At 36.2% G+C, this 25,838-nt stretch overlaps 1 protein-coding gene across 4 annotated transcripts in view; it reads right to left on the bottom strand.

Moving 5' to 3' along the window:
- The window catches only part of EPHA6 (EPH receptor A6), a 980,105-nt gene that overhangs the window by 285,845 nt on the left and 668,422 nt on the right, over positions 1-25,838 (bottom strand). For 3 of the 4 annotated variants that reach the window (XM_017546189.2, XM_037744876.1, XM_017546191.2), the window contains exon 7: positions 21,415-21,577. In XM_017546189.2, the coding sequence (XP_017401678.1) occupies positions 21,415-21,577 (163 nt within the window). Of the gene's footprint in view, positions 1-3,348; positions 3,412-21,414; positions 21,578-25,838 lie in introns of all 4 variants that reach the window. The other variant, XM_037744877.1, reaches the window with a different exon arrangement.

The following is a 25,838-nucleotide window of genomic DNA, read 5'->3' as shown; positions in this document are numbered from 1 at the left end:
AGTGTACACTAGTCAGGAGCCAGGAGTTTATGATCAAATAGCCATGCAAAATTAAAGGAGTGTCAAAGGACTCACTATATTTTATAACTCAATACGATTGATATGATCATTCAATATTAACTAGAAAATACTGAGATAAGTCCAGTGTATTTTAGAAATAGAGTTTGAGGATGTAGGATTAAAAAATATTTGCCTCCAAACTACTTTAGAAGTTATAAAAATAACACTTAAGATTAAACCCTGGCCAAAAACTTGTATTACCAAAATGATTCATTTCCTGAGAGTTTGAGTTTTTTGACTCATCTCTACTACAAACCTCTTGAGGGCAGAATGAGATGTATCAACTTTCTATATAACAAGGGATTAGCACAAGCCATACACAGTATAGGTATTAATAAATGTGTATTGTTCATGAAGAAGAAATAAAATACACATTCTAAATATAAGGATAAGATGCCCTTTGCTAACGGACAGCTTTCTTACTTGATTTGTGTGTTAATATTAATGCTTAAACATGTGGTAGTTTTACATTACATTCCCTTACATATTTGTATTTTGGAAATTGGCATGTTCAGAGGTAAATGAATAGAAAATAATGTGGGTCAATTTCTTTTTCCTAAATATCCCTGTTCAGACTTTGAAAAAAAGTAAATATAGTCAACATAGTATTATACTGATATCTTTCTTTTAAATCATTCAGTATTTGATGCTATCTACCCAAATGAAAAGTATCTATGAGAAATAATAATTTATCCAGAGATAAATTTATAGAAAATAATGTGGGTCTTTTTTTCCCCTACATATCCCTGCCTAGGCTTTGAAAAAAAGTAAATATAGTCAACAGAGTATTATAATGACATCTTTCTTTTACATTCATTCCATATTTAATGCTAACTACCCAAAGGAGAACTATCTCTAAGATTAGAAATAAAAGAGAATAGCAAGAGATTCTCTTTTCCATTCAAGTAAGCTGATTATTGATTTCTCAGCAGGACGGAAACAAACCTCATGGATGATTTCTGTTGAAACAGATATCTTTCGCAGGGATAGTGCTTTTTTTTTTTGCTTTTATTTTTTTTCCTGAAACTGATTTCACAGCAGTGCCTTCTACTCCTCTGCCGCCACTTCTCCACAGCAGTACAATTCGGTACATCAAACTGTGGTTACATTGAAACACCAAAGATTTTGAGATTTACTCTTCCTGATGACCTCAATTTACTTGTCAGATAAAAATGCCAAATGACATAGGGATAATTGGAAAATGTGAGTTGGGTACAATTTGATGGAGAGGCAGAAGCAGAGGCAAATAGTGCAGCGTAAGGAAACACTTTCTATCCTTTTTTTAAAAAGAGATTCTTGTGTTCATTAATGAATGGTCAAGATGCCTTACCACAGGTAGGCTTCATGTGACAAATTTCAAAGAACAAGGAAAATGACTGAGACATTTAAACACCTGAAACTACTGTCAACATTCTAAATGTCAAAGATTTAATTTGTAATTGTCTATATTTCATATTGCTACAGGCAGTTGAAATAGGTCTTTGAGAACTTTTTTCTCAAAGAATATTTATATCTTCATGCTTACATCTTTCATCCTTTACAAATTTTTTAACATCCAATGTAGAAAAGGATTTCCTTACAAAGTTCACAGCTTCCCTGGATCACTGATCTGGAACCAATAATGTTCAATTTTAAATACTATTGCCCATGTGCCACAATATTAATTGTGGGTATTTGCACATTGGTGAGCATATCATATACCTTGAGATTATAGCTTCTTAATATAACGGTTACTGTGGTTTGAGATAAAGAGCTTTGTAATGACATGGATAACCATTAGAGACCACAAATTTCATAACTTGTGTAAACTGTATAAATTAGATTTATTTAAAGTCTATTTTTCATAGAAAAATATTTAAAGAAAATAATCTTGATTTTTAAAACACAGAATTATTTAGAAAAAATTCTAAATAATTTCTTAAGGAAATTCGCATTCACCAGCTCATTATTCATTCAATAAAAACAAAAATATCATTTGTTAAGCGCTGTGATATAGAGCTTGGCAAGATGAAGAAAACTAAAGTGTGATTTCCTCATAGTTTCTCTTTAGTGAGAGAGAGAGAGAGATAGAAACCTTAGTTGTAATACAGAAACACTGGTGCTAGAATGGAGGAGTGTGTGAAGGTCACAGGACAGGAGGGGGAAAGTGGTAATCTCCATAGGAAATATCAAAGGAAGGATACAAAGAAGGGGATTCTTAAACTAAATCTGGAATGACTAGAAGAAATCTGCAAGTCACCAACATGGTGAGTAGATATTCTGACACCGTAGCTAGAAGAAGCATCACAAACAGTACAAAGATACAATTAGCACAACATCTTTGGAGTTTATATATACTTTGAGATGCCTGGGACACATACCAAAATGCAGAAGAGGAAGTTGGAGAGATAGACAAGAAATAGATCAACGTAATTTAATCTGAGTCCAGTCAGCACGCTTGAATTTTTCTCAAGTTACTACCTGGAAACCATCATCCTTAGCAAACTGACACAAGAACAGAAAATCAAACACTGCATGTTCTCACTCATAGGTGGTGTTGAACAATGAGAACACCTGGACACAAAGAGGGGAGCGTCACACACTGGGGTCTGTTGAGGGGCTACGGGATGGATAATGGGAAGGAGGGTGGGGGAGGGGTAACCTGGGGAGAAATGTCAGGTATAGGTGATGGGGGGATGGAGGCAGCAAACCACTTTGCCATGAATGTACCTATGCAACAATCATGCATGATCTGCACATGTACCCCAGAATCTAAAGTATAATTAAAAAAAAATAGGCTGGGCACACTGGCTCACCCCTATAATCCAAGCACTTTGGGAGGCCGAAGCGGGTGGATCACGAGGTCAAGAGATCGAGACCATCCCAGTGAACATGGTGAAACCCCGTCTCTACTAAAAATACAGAAAATTAGCTGCGCATGGTGGCACGTGCCTGTAATCCCAGCTACTCAGGAGGCTGAGGCAGGAGAATTGCCTGAACCCAGGAGGCGGAGGTTGCGGTGAGCCGAAATCGCACCATTGCACTCCAGCCTGGGTAACAAGTGAAAACTCAATCTCAAAAAATGTATATATATATATATTCAGACTCCAGAACAGGGTATATACAGATGTTAGTTTACTCAATATTGCCATTTCGACCAGTGGCATAAACTCTTGCAAAATGTAAGAATACTGAAGACAAACCCAACAGAGAAGAAAACAAAACTGAGACTGAGGCATTATTAAAGACATAATTGGAGAGCCTGGATTTGGCCTGACCCTCACACTACCCCTTTGACTTTTCAGTTGCCTGAGGTAATAAAGTCTCACTTTTCATTAAGCCAGTACAATCCGTCACTTGAAATGGAGAGTCCTATTTCATATAATGAACCAAGAGGAAATAATTTGACTGGATGTAAATGCTAATATGGGGCAGGGCGCTGCAGGACTTTATATATCAAAACTAGGTTTAGTTACTTCTCATTGTTTATTATGTTGCTTGAGCTGAATGTTTTCTATCTAACTTCACCATTGTCTTTTTATTTTGATGATAAATCCAGCCTCCCCAGTCTGTTTGCCTGGTAACTGGATGGACAGGATTGGAAGCATAAGGTGAAACGGAGTGGAAATGTGCTCACCTTTCTAAAACAACCTTTTACTATAGAATGACTAACAAATGTGCCAGTAGATAATGTAATTTATTTTTCTTTAATAGCCTGATAGCTTTTTGGGGATAAGTCCTGTCTGCCCTGAGTCTAATGGGTCGCATGTATCAATAAAACTTGCATGGATGCAACAGCAACACCAAAAAAATGGGCAGACAGTATTTCTGGCAAGTTTAGCAAGACAGCATGTTAGAATGTGAGATAATTAGCTTAATTGAAACCTAGCTAATTATAAACTAATTATCACCAAAATACTGGAGCTAAATTGCTGTGGAAGGCTTTTAGTGAATTTTCACAGTTTATGGTAACACAAACTGGAGGCTACAGTTGTCTTTTATTTGGCTTCAATAGAACTATTTATGGAAGCATGGATAACCATCAAGGCCAGGTGCCAATTTTTCTTAGCTTTTTGGACCCAAGCGTATATCCTTAAGGACCTGCTATTGTTTTATACTAAAACTCATTTGACCATCTCCTGAAAGTGAATTTGTTCTAAGGAAAGGTTTTGGATCACTGATTGAAGGCTGTTCTGAAGAACGCTCAACTATTTACCTCAAACAACCTCTAACCAATCACCAGGATTAATTCTGGAGAAATTCAATGGGAGACTACTCTATTTTAAAAAGGCCCACCCCATAGCAGCACAAAACTATGGCTCCATCAATTTTCTTGGAGTCCCTTCAATTATTTATGCCCTGCTTCTCCGTAAGCCATGTGTGTGAGGTCTCCGAGTTACATGATTTATATTAGCAGCAAAAGGGTTTTCCAAACAGTATTGCCTTACTGTTTACTACTATTATTTTGAAGAAAATAAGATTGTTTGTCTATACAAAATTGATTTTTTTCACACAATTTTGACACAAAATTTTCAAAAATTTTTAATTAAAAAATGAGGTTTAATGTTAGGATCTGCAAATGTGAGAGTAAATACCTTTCTAAAATTGAACTGAAAGGGAACATTTCCCGGTTTACCCATTCACCTTGCCATGTAACATAAAAACAGAATTGTGTTTTATGTATTAATTTTTAACTAATGTCTTCATAATATGGCACTGATTTTAGACAAACTGGATATTTGCCATCATGGCAGATAGAAGGATAAGCGTCTTCCTACATGCTGATGATATGGGTGTAATTTTCAACAACTAGAATTGATTTCAGGATACAAATAATTCCGCTATGCTACTGCTGCCAGACAGAATTGAGCATCACCAACTTTATCAAAATGAAAATCATTTTCTTTGGCAGACAAAAGGCAATTGATCAAAACTCCACACAACGAGACAAGATATTTCCATTTTGTACAAGCATATTTTTTCTACACCTTATCCTGGAAAGCATGGTGCAGAGCTATGCAGTTCAATATAACTTTTTCTACGGGAGCATTACTCCTCAGCTTTCTTTTTGACAGCTGAGAACAATACCTGCTTTGAAAAATTTCCAAGCCAGAATAATCTTTTTTCACAGTATCCTGTGGTATGGGACTCTGGACTCTCCATCTAGAGCTTTCTAACGGTGGGGGCAGATTCAAATCTGCTTCGCTTTGCCTGCAGCCCATTTTATTGTAAACTTGGAGAGGTTTTATTTTTACCTTGGCAAAAATACTGGTTGGACTTCTCCACATTTATAATGGAAGGATTTCTCCATTGCTTCACTGTATTTTTGTACCATTTCTATCATCTATTGATATGAAAGTAGAAAATTCACATTCTAAGCGCTCATTAAAGGCTGACCTCAAAATTGTTAGTAAACATCCTCTCAGTAGCTGTTCAGCCCTGTGTCTAAAAACTCCCTCCACCCGCGGGGCAGGGATTTGGGAGATTGCCCTGTCTCTGGCACCCAGTCATATGCATTGAATTACTGACAGATGCCTGACCCAAACTGGGCGAACCACATCCCTCGTTCAGGAATTTGGGATTATGATTCACAATCAGTTTGGCAGTTTTCACGCATGGTTGACAGTAAGGGAAATGTGATTTTTATGCCATAGACGTATTTTCCTAAATGAACATAGACACAGGTAAAACGAGTCTTCAGAGCACGAAGCAGAGATGAGTGGCTGTGCGGATCAGGAATAAAAGCTGTCCTTCTTTTTCAGAATTTTCCAGATCCTTGTTTCAATCTTTTTTGAAGCCTCATCTGGGACATTTCTTCATTCCTCTTTGCTTAACCCAGCACATGGTTTATGTGATGTCTGCATTCAAAGGGTCCTATTAGCGTATTCTAGTTTTAAGTTCCTAACAGACAACATTTTTAGAAAATAAATTTAAACGATAACTCCATTCATTTGCTTTTTACGTATAGTTTTTCTTTTAAAGTCTGTGTGCATGGAATGAATTAAATAATCTTCCTTTCTCCCATCACGGAAAATTCATCTTCAATCAGTGAAACTTTACCTTGGCTCTATCAAAGGTTTTAGTCAGAAAATGTCAAGTAAAAACAAACAAAAAACTTTCATATTTGTTGAAAAAGCTGCTTGAGGTCATTATCCTCAATACCCCTTATAAATCTTTCTTAGAGCACTTGTGCTTCATGAGTATATGCTAACTTTTCTATTCTCTGGCTGCTACTGGAAATTTCAGAGGCAGAGCTGGTATATACCATCTCTAGTAATGATTATCAGAATGAGACTTTGTTCCCTCTTGTGTATATGGATCTAATTTCCTATTTTAGTTCTAATCTATAAACATTTTGTGCATACATTTTAAACTGCCTTAGATGTTCTTAGGAAGAAGAGAAATGCAGATAAAAAGCAATATTCCTCTGTTTAGCCCTGGGAGGTCAAGATATCTTGGGGAATCCCACTGCTCCTTTTATTTCACCTACATAAATTAGACAAAAACTTATTTTAAGACAGCATCCTTATAAAAATCGAGAGCAATTTAGATATGTAATTATATATATGGGGAAAGTCATGCTACTTACTGCTGAAAACATTCAGCCTTTTTTTGGTCTAAAACCTGAAATTTGGACTATTCTTGTATTTCTCTCATCTCTATGGATGGATATTAATGATTTATATTGGTTATATATATGTTTGGGACTATTCTGTTAAACAATAAGTAGTTGTCAAAGATTTACAAGAATGCAAAGGCCTTCTGAGATGCAGCACAAAACATGACGGAAAAATCGGCCCCTGTGCCAAAGGTAATTAGAAAGCCCCAAGTCTTTTTGGTGTGTCCCTACTTGGTGCTCTGTTTGCCTGTCAGATAACTTGAAATAACTTAGAAAAGGATAGAGTAGGCTTCTTTTCAGTCATTACGATCAGTAAAAAATGTGATTTCATTCAAGTTCGAATATTCTCAAAACTGTGTCTATTCAACTATTTGGACAGTAAAATCCTTCCTCAAGCAAGATATTCTGTTTATATTCAAGAAGTAATAACGTACCTAATACCTATTCTGGGCCCAAAATATCATTTTGAATATATAGCTAAGCTTGTTTTCCAGTAAGTTGCTTACTTCTGTGCAAGGAAATTCATGAGATGGCTATTAATTTAAGTTTGAGAAATTTACAGTGGAGTAGGTGGCTTTGGTACAAAAGTCTTCTCATTTCCACTTGAAAACAGAGGAGGATTCCACAGAGGCTGCCCTTCAGAAAGTCTTTCGTCAGAATTACATTCTTCTTTTTTATTATTTCCTTTTTCTTTATGTAGATGAGTAGCAGTTGATTCACAGCACAGGGTGGTCCAAAAAATCATACTGAACTCGGTAGAATTTCCCTCAGAAGAAGGGTAGTAATTACCGTTTAAAAAACACTTTTGAGAGCTTTTATGTGTTCCCCATAGATCTAAACCATATGCTAACTTATCTAGTCTTCAAAATAATCACACAAAATGGTAGTATCATAGATGGAGAAACTGAGGCACAAAGAGGCTAATAAGCTTGCCCAGGGTCACAGAGTTAGGAAGGACAGACTACTTACAGGTAGTCTAGTCCCAGAGTTCAGGTTTCTAGCCACTGTCCTCTGTTGTCTGGTGGCACTGAGACATTTGATGTTTTCCGTATTTAAAAATAAAGTAGGCCAACTTCTATATAATTTGATTACTTTAGAAACAGTAGAGACAGTGGTTTTGGGTCTACAAGGCGATGTTGCTGGAATGGGCCTGATGGAGGCCCCATAACTTGCTTACTGTGCTCACTAAGATTTGGTACTTCAGAAGTCAAAATGTAGAGTTTCTTTGGCCAAGTCAAATTGTCCAATGCTTAAGCCCTGAGAGGTCAAGAAACCCTGGGGAATTCCACTCCTCCTTTTATGTCACCTATATAAATTAAACAAAAACTGACACCAAAACTAGCCAACTAGTCTTAACGGTAAATTCATGAGTTAAACAATAAAATATCAGGAGAAGAATAAGAAAATGATTTGATTGCTACTATGGGGTGTTTATATACAAGAAGGTAAAGAATATTGTTTTTAATACTATTTTCAAGCTGTTAGAATGGAATTTAAGATTGAAATCTAATGACAATAATATAAATATTAATAATCATTTTACTGAGCTCTAACCACATGATAGTTGGATACTCTGTTAAGTTCTTCACATGCATTAAATCATTGTATAATGATTAAATGAACATTAAAAAGTAGGTGGTATCCTTATATCCATTTTCCAGATGTGAAAACTGAGGCACAGAGTGGTTAACTGATTTATTCAAAGTCTGATATTTGGGATTTGATCAAGTCAAAGTTTCAATCTAAGTTTAAGTAAATACAAAGCTTGAACTTTTACACAGAGTTCCTGTTTGCTAGCTCTCCTTTGCTGTCTATTTACCTGTGAAATATCTGCCAAATTGAATTGCCTGAATCTGTTGCTAACACAAATGTTTTCTTTCTTCTTTCTGCTTGTATAAGTTTTTCCTTTTCTTCAAGGCCAAAGTAAGGCCCTCCTCCCTAAAGGTTTTGCCAGCTGCCTAGTTTGCAGTAACAATTAGGATTATGGCAACAGTTAACGTTGAATGATCATGTGTTACATGTGTCAGATACTGCACCGAGTGCTTTTCTCCCCTTAGGAGGCAGATACTCCCTGCCTTCCTTCTCCACTTTACTCTGCACCAGAACACCTCTTACTATCTTTCTTAGATGGGGTTTACTGGGGCACAGATTCTGCAATGGAGCTTTGTTTGCAGCATGTTTATTGGGGAGTGACCTCAGCATGAACATGTGGGAGTGCTGGAAGCCCATGGAAGGATGTCCCCGTTGATTGACACCAAGGAGTGCTGGAGCTGGGATTGTCTTCTCCAGGGTTGACTTGAATCCACACAATGGGAATGTGTCTTTGTACATCGCATTGGGGAGTCTTGGATTCTGACTGTCCCCAGGAAGAGGGCATGACCCTGTGGCACGCAACTTCTTTTGGCCAGGGGCAATGTCTCCAGCTCTGAGCCTTCCACTATGAGCATTCAGCGGGCAGAACTCCCAGCAGTTGGGTCCTGAAGGGGAAATCTAGGCAACACGCCACACCTCTGCATTTAAAATGTTTTGCTTATGGTTGATTTACTGTCTTTTTCACATGACAGCAAGGATTTTTGTCTATTTATACTATAGCCCGAGAATGTATGGAGTGGGTTCTCACAAATATTTTTGAATGAATCACTCTACATACAAATGAATACATTTCCAGTTTTCCCATGAGGAAAGCAAAGCATTAATTAATTACATTGCCTTCCTTAGGTCCTAATACCTGGAGAGTTTCTCATTTTTACAGCAAAGGAAGATAACATAGCATGTTTGCTTTACTTCACTTACGAGTCTGAAGAGGAGAACCCTCATGGGCCAAGAAACCAAGTCCTATGATGCCTAACTGTATGTAGCATTTTTTCTGTCACCAGTTAGAATGTACAACTATGTAACGGAGGCTGAGACAAGCACCTTTGCATGACATATTAGTTTTGGTGTCTAACTTTGCTTTGCTAACATATCATCATTACCCCTATGCTATCTAGATTCACTCTTTTCAAGGTGAGTTACTGTCTACATTATCGTTGAAGGTTTGACTTGGGATGGCTTAGCTCCAGTTTTCTCAGAAGGTTCCGGTGACCAAATATGAACTGTCAGGGAGACACATGCAGGCTTACATGTTGGCAGAGAGCTAGCATGTATTAGAATTTAAATTGATAATTCCCAAGGTTCTAGTACCTTCAGAGGTGAATTTTTAAGGCTAAAATAGACTTTAGGGAATTTGGAAGTTATGAGAGCTATAGAAGTGTCACTGAAAGAAGATATTTGGAAAGTTTTATTTTTAGTATGGGTGATATGAAGGTGAGGAAGTAATTAGATGTGTTAGCAATGGTTTCAGGGAAGTCAGTTATGGGAAGGTCACTGTGACTGCCTTGCCTCTGGAAGAAAAATATAAAGCTAGGAAATTTGAGCCTCAGTAGCAAGGTAAGGATGGCATCGCATGGTCCTCAGTAGCCTCACGTCTTGTGTTTCTTGTCCTAAGATCATCATCCCCACCATTCCTTGCTGCTGATCTTGTGCTATTTGAGGATGGCACTGGTTCTCTAACCAGAGCATGCAGCCGAATCACCAGAAGGCTTGTCAACACAGAAGGTGGGTCCTACCCACAGAGCTTCTGATTTCGTGGATCTAGTATGAGGTCTGAAAAATGTACATTTCTGGTGTGTTCCCAGGTGTTGCTAATGCCTTTGGCACAGGAATCACATTTTGAAAACCGTTTCTAGCAATGCTGACATTCTTCCAGTTACTAGAAAGCTCCGTGCTCTCTTTGATCTCTACAGCTGCACACATACTGTTCTCTCTGTCTAGAGAGAGCGAAAGCTCCCCAGTTCTCTCATTTCTTCCCTCCATCCTCACCCCACACCTACTTTCACAGCTAAATTGCACTTAACTTTAAAGTCTGCTTTAAGACAGTACCTTTTGGAAGCTTTTTCTGACTTTTGTTTGCATTTTTCTCCTGTGCTCCCTTGGACAACACGTATTACCAGCTACTGGAATCTTGTTTAATACTCTGAACCTCTCACTAGGTGTTGTGAAAACAGGGAACTAGTGTATCCTTTTTGTGTTTGAATCCCCAGTGGCTACATCTATATCCGGCCCATTTATTAATGTGGTTTGAGTGAGTGAATGAACAAGTTGAACAATTAAACATTCTTCTGCTTGCTTTAGCTTTTTTTACTGCTTTCTCTCCAGTACCCTTCTCTTTCTCCCTCAAATTAAATTTAACAACAAACTATATCAAATTTACTGCTAAGGGTAACGACTTATCTAACAATATTTAAAACAATGATAATTTTATTCATTTATCTCAAAATGGGAAAAGGAAGTGTGTATGAAGAATGTGTGTATATATATCCACATATATGTATATACACTTACATGTGCTAAATTCAGTAAGGAATATTGCCATGTTTATTGTTGATGGAATTGCCAAAATTATTTGTTGACAAAATTATTTAGTCTGCTCACTGATTATGCATACAGCAAATGTAAGATAACTAATTAAAAAAAAAACTATAGTGCAAGAGAATTTTTAAATGAATGTTGCTTTCCAGAAGCATAAGAGAATATGAAATTCAGTTTGATGTGAATCAGCTATTTTATATCCAGCAGTGAGATTGCCATATTCTGCTACTTTGCCTATCTTTATAGTACAGTAATGTGCTCACACATGTCTTGCTTGGCTTTGTGCACACACAGCTAAATCTTTTAAAGCGCGCCTGCAATTTTGCCAAGAATTCTTGTTACTGAATTTAAATTTCAAGGGAACTACTGTTTTCCTTGAAAAAGTAAAGTGTGACATGAACCCTTAAGCTTCTTCTTAGATCTTCATACAGGCGTTTGTAGAGCTGGCTGTGTTTATTTTATAAACATTTGTCCGTTCAGTATTGTGACTTTATGGTGAAATAAGGCACAAACAGCTCTTCTGCATGGGGCTAATACAAATTTAAAAGGTGTTACATCAGATTAATTTAAAATGATTATTATTGAAGAGTGGCACCATGCAAATTAAGTTTTTTAAACTATGTTTTTATGTTTCGACATAAACATATAATATTTAATGTTCATATATTTTATATAAAATACTTTTAACCTGACTTGGATATTTTTACAACTCTTTCATTCAATTCTCAGATTTTTTTCACCTCTGAAAAATAATGCATTAGCATGTGGATAGAATTTGACTGGGAAGTAACATAATAACAGGAACCAAAACTCCATGCTACGTCATCCTTCCAGTCTGTGACTTCCTAAAGGCCAATTTTGTCTCAGCATCATGCCATTTCCCTGTAAGAACCACATTTGCTTATCATCATTATGAGACTCTGCAACCAGCTAGAGAGTCCCTAATTCTATCAGTACTTACTGAACAACAGAATACTCCTATTCCCCATGTGAGCTCAGTGCATGACCATGCAACACATGAGGGTGAGAGGTCAACCACAATTAAGAATCATACCAGCAGTTCTGGATAGGCCTCCGTATTGTCATTAATATAATGAGAAATTAGATTATCTTCACTTTGCCCTTGATGTTTTTCTAACAACTAAAATGTGACTTTTGAAAAGCCACTTCAAAATACAAGTCAGTAAAGCTGATTTATGTAGCGTGAAGAATGGCTCTGAATTTTCAAGTGTTACATAGAGAATATATATTTTTACTAAATTTGGGGCAATTTGAAATACCTAAGGAACATTTTTCTCTCTTTAAGAATTCAAGGTTGTAAAGTCAGATAGCTTGAAAGAAAAAATTAAGCAATTTATATGATGGCTGATAGAAAAAAAATCCATCTCAAATCAAGTCAAATTAAAATCAGACTTTGGGAATGACATAAATCAGGAACTCTGTTATTGAGGGTCTGTGTCAAGGAAAAAGATTTCTCTTCCCGAATCCACGAGGGGTGTGGTTTCAAAGGCAGGAGTTTCCCAGTGCCAGGCCTCCATACACGCCCCCATCTGGAACATAAAGTTCTTTGTCTGACTTTTTCAAGCTGGCTAGGTAGAGATCTCCTGGGCGGCTTCTTTGTTCAAAAAGCCCTCGGAATGCTCTGGGAGGAGGGGGCTCTGTCGTGAACCAACTAGCCAATCCAGTATCAAGGTCAAAGATCAGTCACTCCAGAGGAAGTTTGAAAGAACTCCTCTCATTGGATGAGAACATGAATGGGGAGGGAGTAACTAAAGGGTTAAAATCCGGCTACTCCTTACCTATAGGGATTCCTTCTTTGGATCCCCTCCCATGGCAGCTTGGGAGCTGTCTCTCCTTCTCTCTCTTTTTCTCTGCTTAATAAATTGCTCTCTGCAAAACTCTTTGGGTCCAAGATATTTTCTCACTGGCTGGGACCCCTTTCCCTATTCTTTGGGGTAAGGGGCCAAGGACTTCATTGGAATGGGGAGGGAGCTGAGTATGCAGTCCCCGCCCCAGTTACATTATCTCTAGTGTGCTTTAGTGATAAGCTTGCTGAAGACAGAGACCACATATTATCTCCTTTGTTTTCTTAGCATTCAGAAGGCTGCTTTTTATTAATACATGTAAAAAATAAACAAAAATAAAATACTAAAAATATATAGTTAGAATAATAAAATACATGTCATGTGTTTGAAGCAACATTATTTATAATACTGAGTATTGTGCGTTTTTTGGATAATATTAATTCATATGATATTCATTGAATGCCTTCTATTTGCCAGGTGCATGCAAAGTACTCTAAGAGGTAGACAAATGAGAAAAAAATGGGGAAATATTAGTCAAAGAGTACAAGTCTTCAGTGATAAGATGAATAAGTTCTAAGAATTGAATGTACAGGATGGTGACTATAGTTAGTGATACTGTGTTGCCTACTGGAAATTTGCTAAGAGAACAGATTCACACAGCATATGCAAATGAGAATCTTTTTTAAAAAAGAAACAAATGTTCCCTGATCTTGTACAAACTTCCAGTCAAGGGATAATTGTTTCTATACCAACGGAATAATATTTTATATAAGTTGCTATCGTTACTGCCTTAAAAATAAGCTCACCTCCTGTATTAAGAAATAGATCTGCTGTTATTTGTTACTTTTCCTTTAAATATGAGCCACATTGTAACACTGCACTTTGATACGCACATTTTACAATATCTAAGTACCTGTTAATGATTCTCTTTCCAGGCCATTTAGCAAAGTTACGATCTTTAATATTTTTCATATTAAGGCCTTCAATCTGTCTTATGGTACATAAGCCTGGTTCTCATCATTTAAAATCCTTATTTGATCTAGGCATAATTGAAATAAAATATCTTTTCTTTTTTTGTCAATGCAGTCTCTCTTAAAGTGAGACTTCCATATTCTGTGCAAATAGTTACTATTCGTCAAGACCCTGCATGTTTAAGTAAATCATACTAACTGCATTATTTTGCCTCTTTGGAGTGTTACACTGGGTCTACCATGTGTACATTAATCCAGAAATATGCATTAAAACACTGCACAGCTCTGTGAACTTGATGCATTGAGATTTATAAACAGTCTTCTGAAAATCTGCTTTGATTCAAAGACACATTATGTTAAGGCAAAATATAAGTAATTAAGGGATGGTGAAGAATTGAAGGTAATAATAAAATATAATCATGTAGAAAATTATAAGTAATGACTAAGGTGAATAAGAAAAGTAAAAGTACTGAATAGGTAGAAAGGGAACTTAATTTTGGTTCTAAGCATTAGTATGAAAAGGGCCTAATGCCATAATAACCCCATTCCAATGCTTGCCACCTGTGGGTACTGTTAAGTTACTGTAGTTCATTATGCTTCACTTTCCTGATCTGTAAAATTGGCATAATGGCATCTCCTGCAAAGGCTATACGTGTTTTAGTAACCAGAAAGGATTTTTAAAAAGTGCTTGGAACATAATTAGAACTCACAAATATGTTGTTATGAAATCTCAGTGTACAAACTTACGTTAAACTTGTATCAACAATCTCCTAAACAAAGCAGGGATTTCTTTTATGACATGCTAAACAGGGTCCCAATTAGCTTTGGCACAAATTCTTATTATGAGGTGCCTTCGTTACCTTATAGGACAGGCTACTTTATATTCAGACAAGCTAACTGCTAGAAAATTCCTCTTTCCCACTGGTGTTTGCATTTAGATGGCTATGGCTGCCAGCATTGAAAGTGTGCTATCGATTGGAGATTATTTTAAATTAAAGTCTTCTATACTGGAATTTGTCCTCCTCTGGGTAGACTCATAAATACAAAATCTGCCTCCTGCTTGATTAATTAACTTTTTTATTACTCCGCCAGGGTCAGCTGGTCCTCTTTCTGCTTCATGCGCCACCATTAATAATCATTCCAAAATTTCTGGCTGATGTTAATAATGATGTAGCTAATTTCATCCTAAGTAATTGAAGCAGTACAGATTGTGCTTCAACCAACAGACTGGATCCAACATAATGGGGGTTTTTAAAAAGGAGTTTAAAGAAGGAAATGTGTTAACAACAAAATCGTCATTTTACCCTACCTAAAATACCCCCCAAATTTAGAATATACAATTAATTTGTAATTAGACTTGCATATGTTTTTACATGACTCAAGACAGTTATGGCTTGTTACCCAAAACAATGCAAGCAATATTGCTTATCTATGGCAAATAAAATTATCCAATTCTTTCGTTTTGAACTGGTAGGCAACATACTTTTCCTTAGTATTTTAACTTTTTGTAAATTATATTTTCTTTGTTTATGTGATTATATGGATATTGGAACCTAACTATGTGTAAGACATTTTCTGAGACACACAGATATACAGACTATAGTTCTTTATCTCAAATAATTTACAACTTAGTAAAGAATTATGCCCTTTGAACAATAAAATATTTCGAAAATCCATGGAAGGAGTGATGATTTCTCACTGGCAGGGTAGAAGGTAAGCTAGAGTGACCATTTGTACTGTGACCATTTGTGGAATATTCCAGCTGGAGTTATAGAAGAATCAGGTATGATGAAGATACAGATTATTTTGTGCATGAAGCATCCAAATAATCTAATTTTTCCAGAGAATATGTTAACTTGGAGAAATTGATAGAAATGATGTCTATTTGGATTACATTTGGAGGGGGACCTAATATCTTGCTGAGAAATTCACATTGAATAAAACAATACAAAATATACAACAATTTAGAATATTTAAGTTTGCAAATGGAATTTAGAAAAATTAATCAAATGGGGACATAAAGAATGTATTAGCGAGGAAGGAACTGAAACATAATCTTGCATCTTATTTTTAGGATAATTTCCTACCTATAAATTGTTAAAATGAATCACATTTCTTAAATATCAAACCACATTAAAACAGCTAAATCTTATGGATGTTTTCAAAATAACTAAGTGATTAAATTTATTCATTTGTACCTACGTACCACTTCTGAAAAAACGTATAAGGCATGACATAAGATTTTATTTTGAAGTACTCACTGTAATTCAGTAATTTATTGTTTGGTTTGTTGATGTTGATTATAATGATTTTCTGATTATTTTATGTGCTATAAATTTAGTCCATCATTACTACTTTTGGTAAATAATACATTTTAAAATGTTGACAGATGTGGCTTTTGGGCTACAAAACTGATTTATGCAGCCTACAGGTGAAAACTTCAATTTACATGTTGTTAAAATGTAAGCTGTAATTAATCTTTTCAGGACAAAGGAATGCATTGCTTATATGTTGGCAATGTATTAATTCTCATGGGTCATTTAGATAATTATTAAGGCAATGGAAGAGGTAAATTGCCAATTATTTCATGTAAAATAATGATTTTCTTTCAAAAATTGGTTTTAAGCTATGGATTCTGCTCCCTTTTGATAGCTCATAAGCTATTTTTCAGCATTTAAGCAGAAGGTTCAAGCTGGCTACAATCTATTAGAATATATTTTATTTTGGTTTTAAAATTGCACATGTAAAATTACTTTCTGTTACTATAAAATTGAATTTAATGTTACATAAATCTTGGTGGTGTTTTAATTAAAAAAAGCTTGATTTCCTTTATTTTATTACTTTTTAAATATGTAAGTATAATTTACCCAGATTATTGTTAAAATGTCTCAAATATGTTTTTTTCAAGCAGTTTATAAGGTATGGATAATATTACTGGTGATGTCAACAATTCTGTATTTTGATTCTCATCTTTTTCTCCATTAAAAGGCCCAGAAAATAAGCTCAGAAATAATAAGAAATTTGAAGCAGTTAAAATTTCCTATTACAGCCATATTAGCCAAAAAGAACTGCACTTGACCTGTGTGTGTGTGTGTGTGTGTGTGTGTGTGTGTGTGTGTGTGTGTTTGTTTTATGGTTAATGCTTTGGGGTATAATATGGATTTTATTTTACTATTGAGAAAATTCTTACTAGCTTCTAATACCTAATTTCCATTTATCTCCCTAGAATATCCACATGACGTATTTTTATATTCTTACTTTCTTACTACTGATACTGTAATTTTATTGTAGTTTTGATAAATCTATTCTAAAAAGGTGGGGGGGGATCAAGTACAGTAAACTAATAAGGCCAGCACACAGTAGGCACTCAATAAATCCTGTTAGTGGACATAATATTTAACTGTACATTTTGCCCAGTGAGAAATCAGAGGATACATAAAATACAAGTATCAAAATGCATTTTGATGTTTCCATGCAGGGAAACACTTTTCTGACCATATATGAGTGAATATCTATCAGGCAATTTGAGCCATCTACCAATCCATCTATATTTCTATCTCCATATACATATGCAATAAGTTTGTTTTATACATTTAGGGAGAGGGGAAGCCAATAGCTCTGGTTCAAGTAGAGTCATTTTATGATGCTAACAGTGATAATTAGTAATGTTAGCATTTGTCAGCAAGTGAGGGAGTCTCCACTAGCACATGTTGATACTGAAAAAGAACCCAAGCACGGGTGTCGACGTGCAAGAGGGTTGCCATAATTTTTCTTCAGATGCCACTATGTTTGTAGCACAAGGAGTCAGTTAAGAACATTATGATTTTCAAAAGGAATTACTTCATAATTATATTATTGTCTTGGTCACTAGCAAAGTCAAAGTTGAATAAAGTAAAACAGTATGGCTAAAAAGAACTGAATTAATAAACTGCTTAATTTTGCCCACTTTCAAAAATTTGAACCAGACCATCAAATGAGATCACTTCTTTCCAACCCATACCTCATCCCCATGAATGTATTATAAAGTTAGTTAATTAAGTGGGATACACAAGGGAGAACTTAATAATAAAGCTGACATTACAATAATTCAGGCACTACTTGAGAAACAAAAGCTATAAAAATTTAAACAAGAGCCAGGAGGATATGAAGAGAAAAAGATGGATACCATCAATTAGGATTCACATCATCACATTCTTGAATTTATGGGAAACCTACCCATATGCTACTATAGCATTATTCATTGAAATTCTCTCCAGGGTATAAACAGCAGGCTTTGGAAATGCTATTTAAAGCTAACCAGTTTCTTTTTTTTTTTTTTTTTTAAACGATCCTTTAAAGGATTTTCCCTTAGACTGTAAATTGACTTAGGAGCTCTTCCGTGTTCTCAAACATCAAGTTTAGACACATACATTATTTTCAGGTTCTTCTCAGACATTTTATATCTTCAAGGTTTTAATCAAAGTCATTTTCACAGCATTCATGAATCAGTAATTCAGAACAGTTTCCACCCTCTTCTGCTGCCACTGTCAGATAGTTCTAGGGTTCTAACCTTGTACCACCACTCACTAGGTATCCGATTCTGGTAAAGCTGTTTAAGTTTCTAAAATGAAGCGTAATCTTGTCAGAAGTAAATGAGTTAGTATGTGTAAATTGCTCAGCATAGAATCTTGCACATATTCCTACTCATATTAATCCAGGATTCAAATTCATCAATGGATCCTGAATATTTTCTGGATACATGCAGACACTCTTAATACGGCTAAAAAGCGCTCTTGGTTGGGCCCGTGTAACCCTCTACCTTCATCCAGCACCATGTTATCATTTGTATCTCCTCACCGCAGCCGCACCAAATTATTTGTTCTTTAAATATCCTACGTTGTCAGAGGCCGCTGTGCTTTCGCTGTTCCATGACTACTCTTCTTTCGAGAAAGAGCTCCAGCCTCTCACCGTCCAGAAGCCTTTCACCACCCATCTGTGCTGAAATAGTCTTTACTATGCTGTCACCAAACCTTTTGTGTATCTTTATGATAGTACATGTCACTCATCTTGTATTTTTTATTTAAATTTTTATTTTCCTCCCACAAATATAGACTGAAACTTGTTTGAAGGCGAAGGCTGTTAGCTCTTATTTTTTATCTCCAGAGCCTGATAAGAATATGGCACAAATTACATGTCCTATACATGTTGGTTAAATGAGTGAATTATACTGAGTAACTTGTGAGTATGAGGCCTTTCTGCTAAGGAAGGACCTTTTCTTCTACATAACATCTGAAGAAACTGTCCTGAAAGTACAGTGAGTCGAAATCTAAAGTTAAACCAAATCAAACTGTTAATATTTAAATCAGATTTTTTTTTTTAGTATTACACTAGATGACCTTCTTTAGAAGCCCCAAATGAACACAAATGACTTATTTAGATTTAGCTCTACGCATTTATCTGAGAGTGCATTTCTAACTTAAAAATGCAATACTCAACAGTATCGTCCTTTAAAAGTTAGGTGAATTTTTTAAATCTGTGACAAAAAGCAAGATAATTGCAAAGGCTATTAACTTTTCCAGGCTGTGCAAAGAAACGCAGCCTACATAAGACAATGATTCGACTGTCTTGTACCAAACTTTCCTTGGACTGTATCCTTAGCTTTATAGCTGGACTAAGGTTTGACAAGTGGGCAGGGAAAAAAACAGAGAAAAAAAACAAAACAGGGACAAATCTTTTGATATTTTTATATGGCTCTTATTGTGGATCTATGTTTTGTGATCATTATACTCTTCCCAATAATTTACTCTCTGGTTTAAAAAGTCCATAGTCTCCAGCAGGATTTGAAATGCTGTTACTGATATAAACACTCAGGTCACAACTATTCTTTTTATTAATTAGTTTACTCATTCTCCCTAAGCTGGGTTCCTTCTTATTAAATACATTAGCACTTCCCCCTTTTTAGTTAGATATAATTGTAACAAAGAAGATCTTATGTGTGAATACTGTTCATCAGAACAACAGCAAAATATTCCTAAAATATTCAGAAAAACAACAGCAAAATATTCCTTCTGTCATAGAATCTGAAACCCAAGTAGCTTCTTTTTAAGGGAGTGAAAAACTGAGAAACTACGGCCTATTTCATGGTCTTAGAAAAAACACTTCATAATAATACAATGATAAGATTTAGTAGGAGGGTGGAATAGCTAACAGCATAGGCCTTTGAATAAAACACTCTTCCATTTCAAATTTTAGCTTAGCTTCTTACCAGCTACTTAAAATCGGGTAAATTTGTTAAACTCCTTTAGGAGTCTATTTTTTTATAGGTTAAATAACAAAAAAATACTTGTCTCATTGGATGTTGAAAGGTTTGAATGGAACAATTCCATGTAAAATATTTCGTATCATTTCAAGCACTTTTTTAGGGCCTCAATAAATGCTAGCTATTATTATTATCCATAAGGAATTACTATAATAAATTTACTTTTAATGAATTATTATACTAATACAGTATTTTAACAATGAGGGAAACATTTTTATTATATATTTGGACACTTTTTCATAAAGATGTATGGCAAAAGCAATCCCTTCTTTTCTTACAAAGAGAGCAGTAAGATGGATTTCTTTCTTTTTCTTTTCTTTTTTTTTTTTTTTTTTTTTTTTTTTTTTTTTTTTTTTTTTTGAGAAAGAGTCTTTCTCTGTCGCCAGGCGCCAGGCTGGAGTGCAGTGGTGCACTCGGCTCACTGCAACCCCCGTCTCCCAGGTTCAAGCGATTCTCCTGCCTCTGCCTTCTGAGCAGCTGGGACTACAGGTGTGCACCACCACAGCTAATTTTTGTATTTTTTAGTAGAGACGGGGGTTTCACCATGTTGGCCAGGATGGTCTCGATCTCTTGACGTTGTGATCCGCCCACCTCAGCCTCCGAAAGTGCTGGGGTTATAGGCGTGAGCCACCGTGCCTGGCCGTAAGATGGATTTCTAAGGCCAAAAAGAGTTCAGTGGTAAAGCTGGATTTAGAATGAATAAAAGAACTCAAAGCTGATGTTAGGTGACATTGAAACATCACTCTCTTCATCTCCCATTTCGGTTTTCAGCATGTTGAGGCTCTGGAATTAATGTGGGTTTCTGATTAAGCCCATGCATCTGTATTTAAACTTACAATGCATATGTCAGTAGTGTTCATCTCCTGACCACTGTTTTTATTGACCTGACATAACAGGCCAAAGCTTCATCATTTTAAACTAATTGTAAAATCATTTGTTCACGGTTTTATTCTCTTCCAAGTTTTCATTCAAATCATATGATGACGCCAGGACTCATGAACAATTAGGCTAATTCCAGCCACAGAGACTCTGTGTAATAGCCTAAAGGGCCACATTTGGCCACATTACCATTGTGGTAGAGTAAGGCATTTCACGAAAGCATTTAATGCGAGTACCAAAACATTAACTGAAATGACTGTATGAGTATTGACATGAACAAAATCTCATCTGAAAAAGCTATTAAAAACTTGGGACACGTGGTTTTAAAATATCAGGTCAAATTAGAAGGATACTAAATTCACATCTTACGTGATATCCTTGTATGAAACTTACTTTCATCTCCTGTTTCATATTCAAATTTCTGACTGTAGCCACTGTATCCTGTCGCGGTTCTCAGGCGGATGTGAAATACGTACTTGGTGGCTGGCTTAAGACCTGTGATGATGACACTGGGGGCCTTGGACCTTGTGGAAGAGTAGGTCAGCTGCTCATGTTCCTGGGGGGACAGAAAAAGGAGAAAAAAAAGAAATAGAATTATTCTCCGTTTCCCTAGAAACATTCCAAAGTTTAACTGAGGAATTTTGCTCTGAATAGAAAAAGTACTGATCACAAAGAAGTGTAAGCATGGTTTTCCATAATTTGGCATTTACTTATCATTATGATGCATATGATATGGTCCTATTTGGAAATTTATTAAGAAAGATGATTAATCTTATATAAACTGCGCTTGTATTTTTGGTGATTTAGATTCCTGACCCAACCCTAAGAAACGGTGGTGGTGTGAGCACGTGTTTACACAGAATGCCAGCTGCACCTTGAGTAAAATGGGCACATCGGATCAGACCACACCAGCAGACTGCAAGGAGCACAGGTGGGAGAATTCAAGTACCCGCTACTCACTTCTACCCGCCGGTAGTGCCAAAATGCCGGCGCTATCCGTGGGTAGACCTGCAGGTGAAAGGAGAAACACATTAATTGTTTTTTAAAGTTTGAAATCTTTTATCCTGAAGTCAATTACTTCGTGCTGTAACTCAGTGATTCCCCAGCAGTGAAACATGAAGTTCAGTTAAATTTAGGAAACGAAACGATGAATTTTTTCCCATAAGGGAGAATTGACTCCTCCCCTAGACATTATAGTTTATTTTTAAACATACACTAGTCACATAGTGATTATGAGGTAGATTTAAAAATAAGGTGCCCATGAAGAAGCACTGGAGACACAGAAAGGCATGAAAGACTTACCACACCTGCAGGATCAGAGGCAGGGGTTCAGGCCTGCTTCTCAGTCTCTTGCGTGAATTGCCAAATTATCTCACTTTACTAAATGGAAGTGAACTTGCCAGGGCATTCTGGATGATCCAGGCAGTCAGGGTGTGTCACATGGTGCCTCTTGCTCGCTACCTCAGAACAGGACAGTTCATTTTACCTGTCCATATAAGAGATTGTCCACTATGTGCCGTGCTGGGGACAAATTAAACCCATACTCTTTTTGTATGGTGTAATAGTCAATAACTTTACGATGATATTTTAATAGGGTATCTGAAAAAATGCATTTGTATAAACAAAAGTTACAGGACAAGCTAGGTTAACAGGTCCTCAAGTTAATTTCCACCATTCTTATAAGAAATCTAGAGATTTTCAGTGATGAAAAGTGACTTTCAAAGTCACCAGTTGAATCACTCATTTGATGCTTCAATTCTATCTATAACATTCCCCTCAAAATTTCATTTGGTGTTTGCCTGAAAACCACTTTTATTTAGGAGACCTTCCTGGCTAACAAGCCAAATTCTGAAAATGTACACATATGGTGAATATGTCACACTTCATGTATTTGCTGGTGATGCTTTAAGATTTCAAACTATGAAAATCATTTCTCTTAGGCTACTTTTCAGAAAAAAGGTCTTATCTTAAGGATCATTTTTAAACTTTATGATCTTACTTGTCAGAATTTTATATGATCTCTGGTTATTCTGTGCCAAGCTACAGAATTGAATTTGCCATTTATACCCCAAACAATTAAACTGTTTATTAAACATAAAGTACAAAGAAAAAAATGAGTTAAGAATAGCAACATTTTAAATAAAAACAAAAGCCAAAAAACTGCAACTTATATTTATCTCTAGGTGATTTTAAGATTAGAAAGTAAATAAATATTTATCAACCTAGCATAAAATACAAGGAAATAAAGTCTATAAATCGCCAATGGCTACAATAATCCGTTAGGGGTTAAATTCAAGAGCTTGCTGATATCGAGGCCTTTATAGTTAGGTGGTTAAAATGCGTATTGTGGAGAAAAAAACATTTGTGAGCTATTAGGAAAAAAGATGTTGTTTCTGGCAGGAATTTCTAGAACATTTGGATTTTTCAATCTCATCATATACAAGAGGAGAATATGCTACTTTTCATAGAATTTCTACAACATAAGAATTATGATGTATTTTGAACGCTGTTTCACAATGTGAAATGATGACTGCCAGAAGAACTTTAAAGCAATGAAAAACAGCATTTAGTCTCATTCCAAAAGAGAGAAGATACGGTTCAAAAGTTTACTCATAGAATGGCCCCAGGATAATTACACACATATCCTGGCTGCTTCCTCAAAATATAGCTAAACAGTGATTTCCTACTCAGTAAAGTAGATTTTTGTGGTCACCTACAAAAGTGTACCTGTAGCTAAATCCTTGTAATAAAAATTCAACAGTAGGAAGTGCACTTAAAAGGTTCTTCAGCCCGAATCACTCGCCACGGGTGAGTGCTGCTGCCTTGTCTTACGTCTTGGGGCTTGCTGGCATGATGAGGGAGAGGGCCCAGGAGGAAGCAGTCGTGAGAATTCCTCACAGTACACAACAGACTCCTCTCCTCCTGGTGTTTGTAAGCTCCTGGGAAACCAAGTTAGCTTTCATCTATGATATGCGTAGGTAGGACACTATTGTCCCAGAAGTCTGGCCAGTTCCCTTTCTGCTGACATATCAACTCCAATTCAAAGGTGCTGTCACCAGGTAGAGACCAGGGTTTGCCACAGAGCCATGGAGGTTTTTTCTTCATCCTGGCAGGCTGAATTCTGAGTCTGTCTGGATAGGGTACGTTAGCATGCTTTTCTGGAGTTTGTACTGCAATGGCTTTGCTAGCCGTATGACCTGTAAATCTTCAGTTTTGCTAGGTAACACATTCCATTGCTCATAAAGTTCTGTTTTTCATCTTTGTTGAATCTGTGATTAAATTCCTCTGCTCATTTTTAATATTGTTTATTTTGTAATTTCTTTTTTTCAAGATCAAGCTTTCCAGAGGTTTGAACAAATTTTTGGCTTCTCCCTCTTTTTTTAATCTATTATATTTAATATCTGTTCTTACTATAAATGTTCTTTCTGCTTTCCACTTTCCTTGTGTTAGTTTTGTTCTTTTCTAACTTCTTACGTTTCATGCTTAACTCCTTCTCAGCACATTGTTTCAAATCGATTATTTAAGGGTACAAATTTCACGCTAAGTGCTGCCATACTTATACTTCATACATTTTCATATGCTTTGTTAATCAGTTCTAAGTACTTATTAATATCCAAAAAATATGATTAAAAATTATTTGTGGCAGATCCAGTACTATTACTTGGAAATTTTTATGGGTTAAGACGTGATATCAAAGTGGCATAAAGAGAACCTCCAAAGGCATAGTCCCATGGGCTGCAAAGCGCCCTGAACCGTGAACAGTGCAGTGGGTGCTCACTGGCTGAGGGCACTGTCAATCTTGTGCACTAACACTTGTTGGCTGAAAGTGAAACAGCTTGTCACACGACCTCTCCTTGGCTGAGCACAGAAAATTGCACTAATTGTGGAAAATGTCATTGTGGAGAAATGAACTTTAACATATTTTTAATTACATCATTTTCTAAAATAAAATATATGTATAATTCCTGTTTGACATATTTGTATCCAAATTAAAAAAAAAATAGTTCTGAACCAAATAGTGTGAACATAGAGCACGGTCAAACAGGGCAGGCAGATACTGTTCACTAGAGAAGTTAACTTCCACTTACGGTTCTCTTCCCATGGGAAGATCCTGGCGCTTGCCCTAGGCACTGCTCCTTCCAAGATGCTGAGAATCAAGGCGTTTATGGGAATCTTATTGTCACACTGAACCTTTCATTTACCTGAAATACTGATCTTAGCTTTATCTCCACAGGTGTCAACTTTGCATGATAACTAAAAGGGATCCTTTTACTAGAGTCTGGAACTCATTAGCATTCAATCTAAAAACTAAGTGAAAAGAAATCGGCTCAGGTGTTTAGACCTGTGGCTATGTCTTTCTACAGTCAGAGATAACAGGGCCTGTATCAATAGAATACAGCATGGAGAGAATTCTACGTTTGAGTTCTCCTGTCTTGAACATTATCTTGATTCTGCTTCCATTATGTACCTTGTCAAATTACCTTCAAGGTTTTGATTTACTCCTCTAGAAGACTCATTCATTCTACAGACATTCATTGAATCTCATGGTATGTACAAGGATCTAGGGCACTCCGTTAGGTGTAGCTTATGTAATCACCAAAGTTCTACCCAGCAATTCAATTCTATCATTTTTTTTTTCCCATTTATTTATTTTATTATATTTTAGGTTTTGGGGTACATGTGAAGAACATGCAAAATTGTTGCATAGGAACACACATGGCAGTGTGATTTGCTGCCTTCCTCCCCATCACCTACATGTGGCATTTCTCCCCCTGCTATCCCCCCCAGCTCCCCACCCCCCACCGTCCCTCCCCTAT

The sequence above is a fragment of the Cebus imitator genome, unplaced genomic scaffold, assembly GCF_001604975.1.
Source record: "Cebus imitator isolate Cc_AM_T3 unplaced genomic scaffold, Cebus_imitator-1.0 Scaffold188, whole genome shotgun sequence".
NCBI classification, from domain to species: domain Eukaryota; kingdom Metazoa; phylum Chordata; class Mammalia; order Primates; family Cebidae; genus Cebus; species Cebus imitator.
The sequence above is the reverse complement of the archived record's forward strand: the minus strand, read 5'-3'. Positions and strand labels throughout refer to the sequence as shown.